Genomic DNA, 13,943 nt, shown 5'->3' with positions numbered 1-13,943 from the left:
TGGAACCTTAAAAGTACTGGCACGAAGACAACGGCGAAATAATGAAAACGTGACATTCACATGAGCTTATTTCAAGTGAAACACCTGATTGCGGGCTATATCGAAATACGTTTTACCAGACTATTTGGAAGCATCTTTCATATTTCAATTTGAAGTGTTATCATATCTCATAGAAAGTCATCGTAGAGGCATAAGATAAGAATGAAATTGAGGTGAGAATAAACTTGAGGCGAGAGTAGAAATAGATATCTGAGCTGTGCGTATATAAAGCCTCGGTAAGATTTGGATCTCGTGACCTTCACTCTGTCTGTACATGAATTTAAGCATGCGCGATCTGGCGACGACCAGTCCAAACCGTTCTCTACCAATTAATCAGGAACTACAGGTCAACTCTTCCTCTCAAATATCTTGATTGAATATATACTTAGGCTTGGAAGTCTATGACTAGGTATGAGATGTTCTTCTCAAACGGAGAACTTTAGTGCAGCATAGCTTAATTTAGTACAGATCAAATAAGAGAGGTCAAGCCTTTGATAGCTCGAGATGGTCGCAAAGAATTGATCTTCCATCAAGTGATGGGCATCGGGAATAATACGACCAAGACTTTGATGTATCTTAAGAAAAGCCGAGAAAATGTGAAAGTGGAAACAATCGCATTTTCATGCTCCTGCTCGCACAATAATATGTTTGTTCTCCAATCATGGAACTTCAATAAAAAGCCAAAAATTTCATTGGCTCTTCTCTATCTGGACATGCGAAAGCATAAAAGTGCCACCCAGTTTTTAGACTTATAATAAAGGTCGATGAAAGGGATACGGAGAAGCTAGAGCTACCGACATTAATTGACAAACCTCCTCCAGAAAGCTCATGGCGGAAATGTACTCATGCCGATCATGCCACTGCATCGCAGTGTTCCGCAATTTCACGACACACATTGGAGAATCAGTTGGTCGACGAAGATTAATGATCGCCATTTTTGACATTGAAAACTGACCTCAGTTATCATACTGGTGTTGCTAAAGCAGCTTCGAAGGGGTAATTCTGCCAGCCATGGACCATCATTACATCTGATAATTTTGCATTTCGTCCTACATGATTGCAGTATCTTTCTTTTTTGAACGCTCATTTTGCTTTGTTTAATAAAAATCACTTCTACGGGATCAAGTCACTTTCGTTTGTGCCAGTGTTGAAACATGCTACGTCATTCATATTTCAACAAATCTTTTCTTAATATACGTTGTCTAGACTTTATTATTGTTTGAATTTGAGGAAAGAAGCAGTGAATTGCTCCTAGAACAATGCCTTTTTCAAAGGCCATCTTTTTCATTGATGTCCATATTGTTCTTCACTCTTCGCTTAACGAACAATACTAAGGGGAAGCACCACAATCAAGCTTCGACTCAAGGTCTTGTACCTCCGATTACTATCCAAGAGTGTAGAAATCTATAGTCGAAATTTTATTTAATAAATTGTCTTCTTGCTGTACAAATTTTCTCAATGTTTTCTAAATCATTCATTGCACACATAATTTTTTCAATGACAGTATTGAAGGGTAAAGGCTCGAAGAGCCACAAAAAACACGGCCATTCCACCTCGCGCATTCCTATTGCAGATGAAGATCAAGGCTCATCCATTGAACTGCAAAACGTCAACAATTGCCAAGCTGACGAAGAAATCAAATCATCTTTCAAATCTTTATTCACATTCACGATGAAGAAGCACACATTCAACATAGTCATATGTATTATTTTCGCAATTGTGAGCGGTGTTTTGAAACCGATATCAGCAATCTTCTATGGAAACATCTTTAGTGCTCTTACCCAATTTGGAAGCGGTAACATCACAGCACAAGAGACCTTACATCGAGTCTCGAAATGGTGCATAGCTATATCCGTACTTGGCGGCGCGGTATGGTTATTTGAGGGACTATTTCTGTGCTCGTGGATGATATTTGGAGAACTTCAAGCGAGAAGCGTCCGCGAGAAAATGTTTGCTGGCATGTTGGAGAAGGACTTGGAGTGGTTTGATTTACGTAAAGATGGTATCGGATCGTTATTGATTCGAATTGAAACGTAAATACATCAATTCTCGAACAAGGCAAACACTAATTTTGGGAATAGTCAAATTCGAGAGCTTCAATTATCTACATCTCAACCTCTTGGATTTCTTTTGTTCGAGACAGCAAGCGCCACTGCAGCGCTTGGGACCGCCTTCTATTACTCATGGAATCTAACGCTGGTAATTATAGCGACATTTCCTATCGCTGGTGGAATACTCTATCGCATCTCTAGGAAGATGGGCCCTGCCATCGAAGCACAGAAAAGAGAACTGTCGCAAGCATCGAAATTCACCAACACTGCCATCACAGCTATCGATACTGTCAAATCATTCAATGGGCAAGACCAGGAAGTATGGCAATATTTTCTGGCAATCAAAAGATCTACCGTTTATTACCTGATTCAAGCCAGGTCAAATGCAATTCAGTTTGGAATTACGAAGTTTGTCATGATAGTAATTTTTGTTCAAGGCTTTGGGTATGGTATTACTTTAGTCGACGATGGGCTTGATGCTGGAAAGGTTCTTACGACTTTCTATTCTTGTCTGACCGGGATGATGGCTATAGAAGTTGTTTTACCGCAATGGCTTGTCCTGGCAAAAGGAATGTCTGCGGGTGCCACTCTCAAGTCCATCATGAACCAAGTGTATAGAGGAGGGACTGCAAAACAAACAGAAGAATTAAAAGCACCGAGAGTTTGTAGTGGTGATATCGAAGTCAACGATGTGAGTTAAAGTAGGCACGATCAATTGTCCAAGCTAACCAAAGCAAGGTTACTTTTGCATATCCTTCGAATCGACAACAAAATGCCCTTACCCAAACGACTTTCTTCTTCCCCGCAGGAGAAACTACGTTTGTGGTTGGCAAAAGTGGTTCCGGCAAAAGTACATTGGGAAACTTGTTACTCAAATTCTATGAGCCTGATGATGGCAGTATCTCCATAGATGGCCATCGTATACAGGATCTCGACACTGATTGGCTGAGGCAAAATATCACGCTTGTTCTACAGCAAAGTGTCGTCTTCAACGAAACAGTTAGAAAGAACATAGAATTCGGCAAGGAAGGAGCAACTAACGAAGTCAATATCATGAATGCCTGTTCCGCAGCCAGTTTAGAGCAAGTAATTGCTGATCTTCCTGATGGTATTGATACTATGATCGGTTCGAAAGGGAGACAACTGAGTGGTGGGCAAAGACAGCGTGTCGCATTGGCTAGAGCCAGACTGCGCGATGCACCAATCTTAATTCTGGACGAAGGAACAAGCGCTCTTGATCTCACAAACAGACTCAAGATCATGGATAATATTCGAGAATGGCGGAAAGGGAAAACGACAATCATTGTGACTCATGACATCTCACAAATTTCAGACGATGACTATGTTTACGTTATGGAAGAAAGTAGGGTTGTCCAGGAAGGATACCGAAGAAAACTCTCTGCTAAAGCCAATGGTACCTTTGCAACCTTTTCGCTTCTTCCTGAACCGCCTTTGGAACAACCCATAGACTTTTCTGACATGAGGAGGAATTCGGACCCTGGAACACCAGTAACTGGGGGTTTTGAAGAATTTGTTCAAGAATTGACACCTCATTTGTCCACCATGTCTACACTATACGGTCCAAATGCGGGAAATCATCGCTCTTTGGATATGTCAAATAGGCGATTGTCTCTCGGATATGCTTCGATATCCTATATCAATGACTTGCGCTCAAAAGATACTTGGGGATCAAGAGTGGATAGACCGCGTTCAAGATTTGATGAATTTCAGAGACCTACCTCCAGGTTTCAAAATTTCGAAGTGCCGGGTAATACGTCGCCTATATATTCTGCGGCCCCGCCAAGATATCAAGAGTCGAGGTTCGACTCCATCTTAGAACATTCCACGGGGAAAGAGAAATTCAAAAGGCAATCCTCAATTCAACGACCTATTAGCTTAGCATCATGCAAGACGAATCGGGACTCTCAAATCACCACAATAGATTCTCTACTGGAATGTTCCGACGACTCCGCAGAAAATACCGACGAGCCTAAACCAAACGGAGAAACGAAACATATCAAACCTGATTCTTTGACCAAGATATTAAAGACTGTTTGGCCAATGCTAAATAAAAGGGAACGTGTAACCCTCTTGGGCGGATTTATCGCGGCATTCATTGTGGCGGCATCGACACCAGTATTCGCGATCCTATACACCAACCTTCTCAACACATTTTACCAAACGGAGAATCGGAGCTTAAACGCTCTAAAGTGGTCACTTTCTTTGGTCGGTGTTGCAATAACTGATGGTGTGGCACGCTTTTGCTCGCATTATGCCCTAGAGTGTGCCGGACAAGCCTGGGTGAGTGCTCTACGAGTAGAAGCATTGAAGAAGATTCTTGCTCAGCCAAAATCCTGGTTCGAAGAGCCCAGAAATACTCCAGGTCGGCTAAACGAAATTTTGGACAGGAATTCCGAGGAAATGCGCAACCTCGTCGGCCGCTTTGCTGGCATCGTTTTTACGGCACTTTTTATGCTATTGATTTCAATTATATGGGCGTTCGTGAATACTTGGAAACTTACATTAGTCTCTATGGCTTGTGGACCTGTTATATTCGCTGTCACCAAAACCTTCAATCGAGTGAGTGGAAAATGGGAAAACAAGTGCAACTACGCATCGGAAATGACCACCGGAATATTCTCGGAAACTTTCTCCAATATTAAAGTCGTACGGGCATTTACTTTGGAAACATATTTCCAATCCAAACAAACTAAATCTACCGAAGAGCTATATAAAGTTGGACTGATACGAGCGAATTATTCGGGATTGCTTTGGGGATTGACAGACGCAATGTCCTTCTTCATCACTGCCACCATCTTCTACTACGCCACTGTCCTCATCACCAAAAGGGAGATTAGTATTGCCACTGCACTCCAGACGGTTAATCTTTTACTCTTCGGTATTTCTAACAGTACCAACATGCTGGCCATGATACCACAAATCAATTCTTCTCGTGTTACAGCTACACAGATGCTCGAATTGGCTAATCTCGATTCATCTTCTTCTCATGAAAATAAAGGAACAGAACGACTTTCAACCATCTTTCCAATCAAATTTAACCGCCTCTCATTTACATATCCCGCTTGTCCCGAAACACAAACTTTATCATCTATTTCTCTGTCCATCGGCCCCAATTCAACAACCGCACTTGTCGGACCATCTGGCTCTGGAAAATCCACAATAGCTGCTATGCTAATTGGTCTCTATCCACCTGATGCTTCATTACCCCCGCCATTAACATTCAACCGTATTCCAGTCACGAATTGTCACATCCCATCTCTCCGAGCCTTCATCTCTCTCGTTCCACAAACACCAATTCTTTTTCCAGCCACTATTCTTCACAATATCATCTATGGTCTCCCAGAATCTTCCTCATGTGCTAATATTTCATCAGCTATTGCAGCTGCAAAAGACGCTGGGATCAATGAATTTATTATCTCGCTTCCTCAAAGTTATAACACGATAGTAGGGGATGGAGGACAGGAACTATCAGGTGGGCAAGCGCAGAGGATTGTAATAGCGAGGGCGCTGGTTAGAAAACCAAAGTTGTTGATTTTGGATGAAGCCACTAGTGGGCTGGATGGTGGTAGTGCAGAGGTGATAAGAGAGGCGGTGCAGAGATTAAAGAAGAGAGAAGGAATGACTACGGTGGTTGTTAGTCATACGGTTGGGATGATGAAGATAGCTAAACGTATTGTGGTTATGGAGGATGGAAAGATTGTTGAAAGTGGTGGTTTTGAGGAGTTGAAGAATAAGGTCGGTGGGAAGTTCGGGGCGTTGGTTGGTGATGAATCAGGGAACAATGTTATGGTTGAAGAAGATAATGATATCGGGGAGGGTAGCAGTAGCGTTCCTGGTGATGCTAATGTGGGGAGCGGACTTGGTATCAGTATCCCTGGATATGAGGATGTGGAGATTCAGAGAGAAAGGGATGTACCGGTTAGAAGTGGAAGAAGGAGAGATACGTGGCTGCGGCGACAAAAGCCTTGAGATGCTCGTCACTTACTATCGTTTACAGTCTCCACGAGCTTTTATATTTAGTCTTACATATTTTTGCTTATAACTTCATCACATTTTCTGCTAAAATGATTAAACGCGCATCTAGTGCATAAAATGCTCCATGGGACAATCTATTATAAATAAGAGGATTTAAACACAAATTGAATAAAGCAAATGCATGTACTTAACCATGCCGCCATTTAAATCTCTTGAACCAACTCAGTAGACCGGATATCGCGATACTACAACAGAGTAGCACTTAGAACACACGAATAGGAAAAGCTAATCCGCAATGTCCTTCACATAGAAACGAGAAATTCAAGGGCATGTATTCGCACAGGGATAGAAAAGCTGTACACTTCTAGACGTTCTTTCACCCAGAACTAGCTGTTATAGCGCAAACAACAAGTTTCTATTCCAAGCAAATTAAGATTTCCGGAACTGCTCAACTCGGTATTCCCTCCGCATCGCCAATAGGCGACGATGGCTGTTTGTAGTAAGGGTATTTTTCAGAGGTATATAACTACAAGTACTAGCTCTATTGCCTATTAGGTATACTGATCTAATGGTAGGATTAATAATATCCACTTTTATTATTTTTTTCTGGTGATCTATATAGAGATAATCTTCGATTCTTCAGACTTTATTGTTACGACGGCTTCTGGCCTCGTATCATATGACCATGTACGAAGTCATGTGATCCCTTCGATCCCTTCGACCCCTTTACCGAAGGGATCGAAGGGACTGAAGGAACAATAGGCATGAAGGTCTATATAATCAAGATGGATTTCCTTTGTATAGAGCTTTATGCTCAAGATCAATCATTTAGTATACTCTATTATTAGTTACAAATTGCATTATTGTCATTACTTTAAGTCCCTGTTTGACACTTAGTTATAAACTATCTCGAAAGCCTAGAGCACTTCCACATGATCTAGACGGCAAACCTCGTAACATGTGACGGAAAAGTCGTAAACGGAGTCAATTCAATTACTTAGAATCTAAAACTAAAGAACTAAGAAGATTCTAAGTAAGAAGGTCTTTATATACAGGGCTAGTGCACGTGAGCCACTAGTGGGATAACAACCGTCACGTAACATAACATTTATACAAGTTTTCAATTTATAATCTTTATAAACTTTATAAATAGTTTAAAATCTATTTCTATTTAATTTAAGAAATATAAATTCTATATCTTAATTTAATATTTAATATAATAATTTAAAATCTCTTATTTGCTGAAATTTTAAAAGTTATATTAAAGTGAATGGCTCCTGCGTAGCACGTGCACAGGGCATTGGGCACTAGTCCTATTAGGACTAGATTCAGAAGCTCTCTATAGGAGAGCTTCGCACTTCCATAGAGCTTAAATAATATATGATTTTGTGACCAAAAGGGTGTTTATAGACCAGCAATTGTATTTAACTTAGAATCTACAGGTGAAGAGCACCTGTAGATGGGGATAGCTACTCTATATATACACAAATGAATAGCCTAGCCGCAATGGCTAGGCAAAAAGAAGTCATATTTATTCCTCCAATGATCTTACTTTACCGATAACCATTGATACCTAGTACTTGTCCGGATCTGATCCTCAGGTCACCTAAATCGCATACTAATCTCGAGTAATCGTATCATGTGTGGACATGGTTTAATGTACCTGAGGTTTCTTATATAATAAAGTTGGGAGGGAAAGCAGGGATTTCCGTCACAGATTTATATTCAAGACCAATATAACCTCAGTTCTAACTCTATCAACTTCCTACTATTCTCTGTGTAAGGTCATTTCTGTTAATAAGTTATATAAATCTTATTTTTACTTTGTCTTAGTTAATTGATTTGATAATCTTTTATATCTGTTATAAAGAGTTTAAAATATAATAAAGTGTGACGGAAATCCCTGCTTTCCTCCCACCTTTATTATATAAGAAACCTCAGGTACATTAACCATGTCCACACATGATACGATTACTCAAGATTAGTATGCGATTTAGGTGACCTGAGGATCAGATCCGGACAAGTACTAGGTATCAATGGTTATCGGTAAAGTAAGATCATTGGAGGAATAAATATGACTTCTTTTTGCCTAGCCATTGCGGCTAGGCCATTCATTTGTGTGTATATAGAGTAGCTATCCCCATCTACAGGTGCTCTTCACCTGTAGATTCTAAGTTAAATACAATTGCTGGTCTATAAACACCCTTTTGGTCACATAAAGTAATTTGAAAATTAAAAAGAATTGAAATTTAAAAATTATGTTACGAGGTTTGCCGTCTAGATCATGTGGAAGTGCTCTAGGTTTTTGAGATAATTTATAATTAAACGTTAAGCAAAGATTTAAAGTAATGATAATAATGCAATTCATAATTAATAGTAGAGTATACTAAATGATTAATCTTCAGCACGAAGCTCTATACAAAGGAAATCCATCTTGATTATATAGTCCTTCATGCTTCTACGATTACTGGTGATCCTTCATGATCACCAGTGATCATCTATATCGTGATCCTTAGTGATCCTTAATGATCACCAGTGATCACGTGTCTTGGTAGTTGTGTAGCCCGTCGTAACAAAATTATAACTAAATAAAGATTTCTTTTATTAAGAAATTATTGATCTGATATAAAAAAAAATCAAATAAAAGAAATCAATAAATCAAATTTAAAATTAAGGTTTACGAAGACTTATTATGATTGGCCGGATATATAATAAGGGTAGTTTTCAAGGATATATAAATATAAGTAGTACCGGCTCTATTGTCTATTAGGGCATGCTGGTCTAATAGTAGTATTAATGATTCCACTTTTATCATATTTTCTCTACTTGAAGAACTCAACGCCGAGGTAATCTTCTATGAAGCGGCCCGTCCCGCATTTCCACGGCAACCTTAACTGCGATAAGGTTCTCAATTTAGAGTAGACTCTGCGAGATGACATATAGTGGGTGGTAGTTTCATGTGTTCCCGGTTTCAAAGCTCCTAGAATCCTCCTTTATTATTTAAAGATAGGGTTTTGATATCAGTACTAGCAGTCTACTTTGAGCAGCCAAATGACGTTGTGGGCAACAGTGTTGTCCTTGGTTTTGTCCTAGCCAAGATGCACATACGTCCATCATAAAGATCATAGTTTCGGAAATTAATTGGAGAAGACTTTCGCACTGTGGCTTGTGTACTTGAGGATTATGCCCAGAGAGTTAGAACATCGGCTATCCTCAAGTGCTCTGACTTTGGCAGCAAAGAATTTGAGAGCTTCGGTCACTGGTGGGTCGAGATATTATAAGGGTTGACACTGCCTGAAGAGCGGCTTGTGCATCACTTATCTATTTTAAATTTTAGTACACGGAGCAGCCACCCTGTAGATTCGTGCTGAGTCAGCGCACTATACAAGCTAGATTGCGAATGCCGGTAGAATTTTCACTAATTTTCAACTACTTACAATTAATTCTCCATCCCGTTGATATCTTCATGTTTGTACTCCAAGCCGATAGATAAACTTCAAGTGCTTCAACTAACATTCTTAACTCAATACACCGCAAAAGCATTACGGCTGTCAGAAGCCCAACCCCTGAAAATCCGAAAATCTCAACTTGCATTTAACCAAAGTGTTGAGATGTTACATTCAACATTTCTTAATTATCCACCATCTCATTACCTTATGACTTGAGGATCATAGTTGATTCTTGGCTCCGGGCCGTAATATATCACAAAAGATTGATTTTATGCATGTCTCTGCAGTGTTCCATACATACCTTCTCACCTGTGATTGTTTTCAAAACACCATGAGGTTCTTTTTGTTGTCGTGGTTGGATAGTGTTACATCGGAAAAAGATACTTTATCCGATGAACCCCACAACTTCCCATGCAGTCCATTGGACTCTAGGATCAGGAGAACATACGCCAATACTACAATAAGGTCTCACGTCTTTCGCACGTGTGGCTCAACAGTACATATTGAGGTTCATAAGACTCGGACTCTTAGTGAATCACTATACTATGGACTATCAAGTGACGATGTTAGTGGATAGAGGAGATGATCACCACCCTAGGGTGCAAGTACTTCGGCAGTTTTGAATGAGATCTTGATTATTTTAAATACAGGATGTTCTTGGCATGTTCTTCCTATGTGTATGAGTTGCACGGTCCCAGTGACTTCACTTCGAATCGCCTCTCTTTTAATATTCACAAATTCTAGTAGAGATTTTGAGTCGTACTGCATCATTGATTGCCACCGTCTAAACTCAAGTAATACGGAACACACTTTTCTATTATGAGAATAAGGTTATAAGTATATGATTGGATCAATGATTGAAGTGGATTGCCAACTTGAAAATTGTGAATCCACTTTGACGAATTCTCTTACTCGGAAATAGGAGATAATAAATATCCTGATTTCAGAAGGGTTTACTATGTCCAGATTGCCTGAGTTCAGACGGTATGATCTTCCCCGTGGAAGGATGTGGTCTCATATTCTTATTTCACTCATGCGCCAAAACAAATCTAGCCTTTCAAACATGCCCTATCTAGGCAACTACTACGGAATCCTATCCTTTCCGTCATAGAACCCTAGACTTTTTGGCTTCTATAAAGTCCCTCATAAGAGCCATTTAGTAATTCATTCTCTCAAGCTACCCATAGCGAATTCTCGAATCATGAATTTGGTATGGGCCTTTCCGCTTTTCATATTGGACTTCGTCCAAGCCCAAGCAGATTATTCACAATATGTGAATGTGTTGTAAGTATATTGAACCTTTCGATGTGATTAGTATCTAACAACATAAGTACTGGAACACAAAGTGGTGGTAATGATTTCCCTGGTGTCGCTCGACCTTGGGGAATGGTCAAACTTGGTCCGGATCTCCTTATCCAGGGCACAGATTCGTACTCTGGCTATCTTCCCAATGGGAATTTCTCTGGCTTCAGTCTGATGCATGAGCAAGGCACTGGAGGGGCACCAAAATATGGAACGGTTGCTCAACTACCTCTAGTAGGGACAATCACAAACCCTTTGTCAGGTATAACTGTCGGCAGAGCAGTCCCAGACCAAGGTTCTGTGGGCTACTATCGGGCCCAGACAAGTGACAACGTTGTCGTCGAGCTTGCTGCTACTTCACATGCTGGATTGTATCAATACACGTTCCCAACTACAAGCACTGCCAACAAAATCTTGATCGATGTGAGCCATGTGCTCCCTTCGTTCAGAGGTCAAGGTTTGGGTCAAGGGTATGACGGAGGCAGTTTCCAAATATTTCCAGATGGACATTATGAGGCATCGGGAGTATACAATAACGGATGGAATAGATCCCCTGATTGGACGATATATTCATGTAAGTGTTTAAGTATCGTACGATTCCTGATTCACACTGATGTATCAAGGCGGTTATTTTAACGTAACACCTTCGGCTTCAAATGTCTACACAAATACTGGTGCTGGTAGTGTTCTTCAGCCCAGTAAGTCTGCCACAGCAGCCAATCTGGATACTGCCGTTGGTGGACTTTATACCTTCAATACAACTGCAGTCGCCTCACGTGTTGGAATTTCTTGGATCTCCAAGGAAAAGGCATGTCAGAATGTCAACAATGAGATCCCACATGATACCATATTTTCAACTGTCGTGTCAGACACTAAGTCTGTCTGGAACAACCAAGTTCTATCAAGGATTACAACTACTTCTACCAATTCCACAAATCTTGGATTATTATATACCTCCATGTACTTCATGAATCTTCTTCCGACGAACCAAACAGGAGAAAATCCAAAATGGACTTCCACTGAACCATACTATCAAGATATATTCACTCTTTGGGATTTATTTCGTTGCAGTACAGCTCTTTTTCACGTTCTTCAACCAACAGCTTACGAGGAGTACATTCGTTCTTTGATTGATATCTGGCGTCATGATGGTTACATGCCAGATGCTCGATCTTCTAACTACAATGGTCGAACTCAAGGTGGTTCTAATGCAGACAATGTTCTAGCCGATGCCTATGTGAAAGGTGTAAGAGGACAAATTAATTGGAACGATGGCTACGCAGCCATGGTAAAAGATGCCGAAGTTCAACCAAACAACACAGTCCCGCCTGACCCAATGGCCCCTGATTCGTCAACAAAGGAAGGAAGAGGTGCATTACCCGACTGGAAAAAATATGGTTACATCACGCCTACATATAGTCGTGCCGGTTCTCGAGCCGTCGATTACGCATACAACGATTTCTCACTCTATCAGGTAGCTAGTGGATTGGGAAAAACAGACGACGCGGCGAAATATCTTGCTCGTTCGCGAAACTGGAGAAATCACTGGAATCACAATTTGACATCCATTGGGTATTCAGGGTTTGTGGTTCCTCGCACAGCGCCTAATTCTTCGACGCCTTTTGTGCCTGTGAATCCTTTACTCAATGATGGCTATTGGGGTGATCCATTTTATGAGGGAAGTTCGTGGCATTATTCTTGGGGTGATATTCATGATATGGATACTATTATTGAATACATGGGAGGAGATGCTACGTTCTATGATAGATTGGATACTATGTTCACAGTTGGAGCCAATCCCAATGATCCGCAAGGTATTATTTTCGATGGTACAAATGAGGTGTATGTCTTCCCATTTTCTTTATTCACTCATTTGGGCCACAAAAAAGAATCTTACCGAGAAACTAACACAACCCAGTACATTCAATGTCCCCTACCTCTACAACTTCATCAACAACCAATCCCGCTCAACCTATCAATCCCGTAAAGTAGCCAAAACTTACAATCTCTCTCCGTCTGGCCTCCCCGGTAACTCCGACGCAGGCGCCATGCAAACATGGCTCATATGGAACATACTCGGTCTCTACCCCATAACCGCAACCCCAAATTTCCTCATCACATCCCCCTGGTTCGAATCTACAACCATAGATCTCGGACCCAGTGACTCCGCACCATATGATCGGAAAAAGTTAACGATAACTAGCACCGGTGGTGATGGAAATGGGGATAATGATATTTATGTGCAGAGTTTGAAGGTTAATGGTGTGTTGTGGGATAAGAATTGGGTGACGTGGAGTGATGTTTTTGAGAATGGTGGTGTGATGGAGTTTGTGTTGGGGAGTGAGCCGAGTGATTGGGATGGGGATGGGGAGAGGGTGCCGAGTCCAGCGAGTGAGACGGCCGCGGGATGAAAAGGGTGGTTAGAGGGCGTTATTTAGGGAGGTTGCTTCTTCGATGGTTTGGATTTATATGTTAGGATGACCTTTGGTTACTGCCAACTAGACTGGCTTCGGCTTTTGATATGGGTGGGGTGGAATGGATACATATCTTTTTGTGATGGCTTTTTTCATCTAGATTTTTGGTTTAGATACTTTGATCAATTCTTACATTCGCTGATCACTAATTTTCGTTGGAGAGTTTAGTAATATGAACTTTGAATGGCTGATTTTTTCTTTGAAATTAGATTGGTGATTGTTGATGCGAAGGTATTCGAACTACAATTCAAGGAGATTGGAGCTGGTGAATGATGGAGGTCGAGGTTTACAGCCATTATGCTCTTCATATCCTACGTATATTCATATTAAGTGGTACAACCCGAGTCGCAGATATTGTCAACGAGAAAGCGTAATCTATAAATATCGAAGAAAATAAATGAAAGAAAAAAAAGGGTATTTAATACTGAAAAATTACACGCAATTACCTGAACCGTCTGTGGGAGACCCATGACCTGCAGCCTCCTAAGCATAACCTTTCTGACCAATATTTGATGATACTCGGTAGTTGTTCCCTCAAAAGTAGAATGATGAGTATATATATTTAATATTAAAGTGAAGATAGCAACATTGGCATGTTTTTTGGGAACAGAACTACCAAGTGAAGAAAGCTC

At 40.7% G+C, this 13,943-nt stretch overlaps 4 protein-coding genes across 4 annotated transcripts; 3 read left to right on the top strand and 1 right to left on the bottom strand.

The window, feature by feature from the left end:
* Positions 1-319: 319 nt before the first annotated feature.
* SS1G_04203 (predicted protein) lies at positions 320-974 on the bottom strand (the record flags this gene model as incomplete). The annotated part of the gene is made up of 2 exons (XM_001594346.1): positions 320-361; positions 852-974. The coding sequence occupies 2 exons, from the start codon at positions 972-974 to the stop codon at positions 320-322; spliced, it is 165 nt and encodes a 54-aa protein (XP_001594396.1).
* Positions 975-1,536: 562 nt separating this feature from the next.
* SS1G_04202 (hypothetical protein) lies at positions 1,537-6,080 on the top strand (the record flags this gene model as incomplete). The annotated part of the gene is made up of 3 exons (XM_001594345.1): positions 1,537-2,072; positions 2,121-2,781; positions 2,829-6,080. 3 exons carry the CDS (start codon positions 1,537-1,539, stop codon positions 6,078-6,080), a joined length of 4,449 nt encoding a protein of 1,482 aa, XP_001594395.1.
* Positions 6,081-9,269: 3,189 nt separating this feature from the next.
* Positions 9,270-9,374, top strand: SS1G_04201 (predicted protein; the record flags this gene model as incomplete). Its single annotated transcript, XM_001594344.1, has 1 exon — positions 9,270-9,374. One exon carries the CDS (start codon positions 9,270-9,272, stop codon positions 9,372-9,374), a length of 105 nt encoding a protein of 34 aa, XP_001594394.1.
* A 1,362-nt stretch (positions 9,375-10,736) lies between these two features.
* SS1G_04200 (hypothetical protein) lies at positions 10,737-13,248 on the top strand (the record flags this gene model as incomplete). The annotated part of the gene is made up of 4 exons (XM_001594343.1): positions 10,737-10,819; positions 10,882-11,411; positions 11,461-12,679; positions 12,756-13,248. The coding sequence occupies 4 exons, from the start codon at positions 10,737-10,739 to the stop codon at positions 13,246-13,248; spliced, it is 2,325 nt and encodes a 774-aa protein (XP_001594393.1).
* Between the last annotated feature and the right edge of the window lie 695 nt (positions 13,249-13,943).

This window comes from Sclerotinia sclerotiorum, genomic scaffold (assembly GCF_000146945.2).
Source record: "Sclerotinia sclerotiorum 1980 UF-70 scaffold_5 genomic scaffold, whole genome shotgun sequence".
In the NCBI taxonomy this organism is placed as follows: Eukaryota; Fungi; Ascomycota; class Leotiomycetes; order Helotiales; family Sclerotiniaceae; genus Sclerotinia; species Sclerotinia sclerotiorum.
This window is presented reverse-complemented; position numbering and strand designations above follow the sequence as displayed.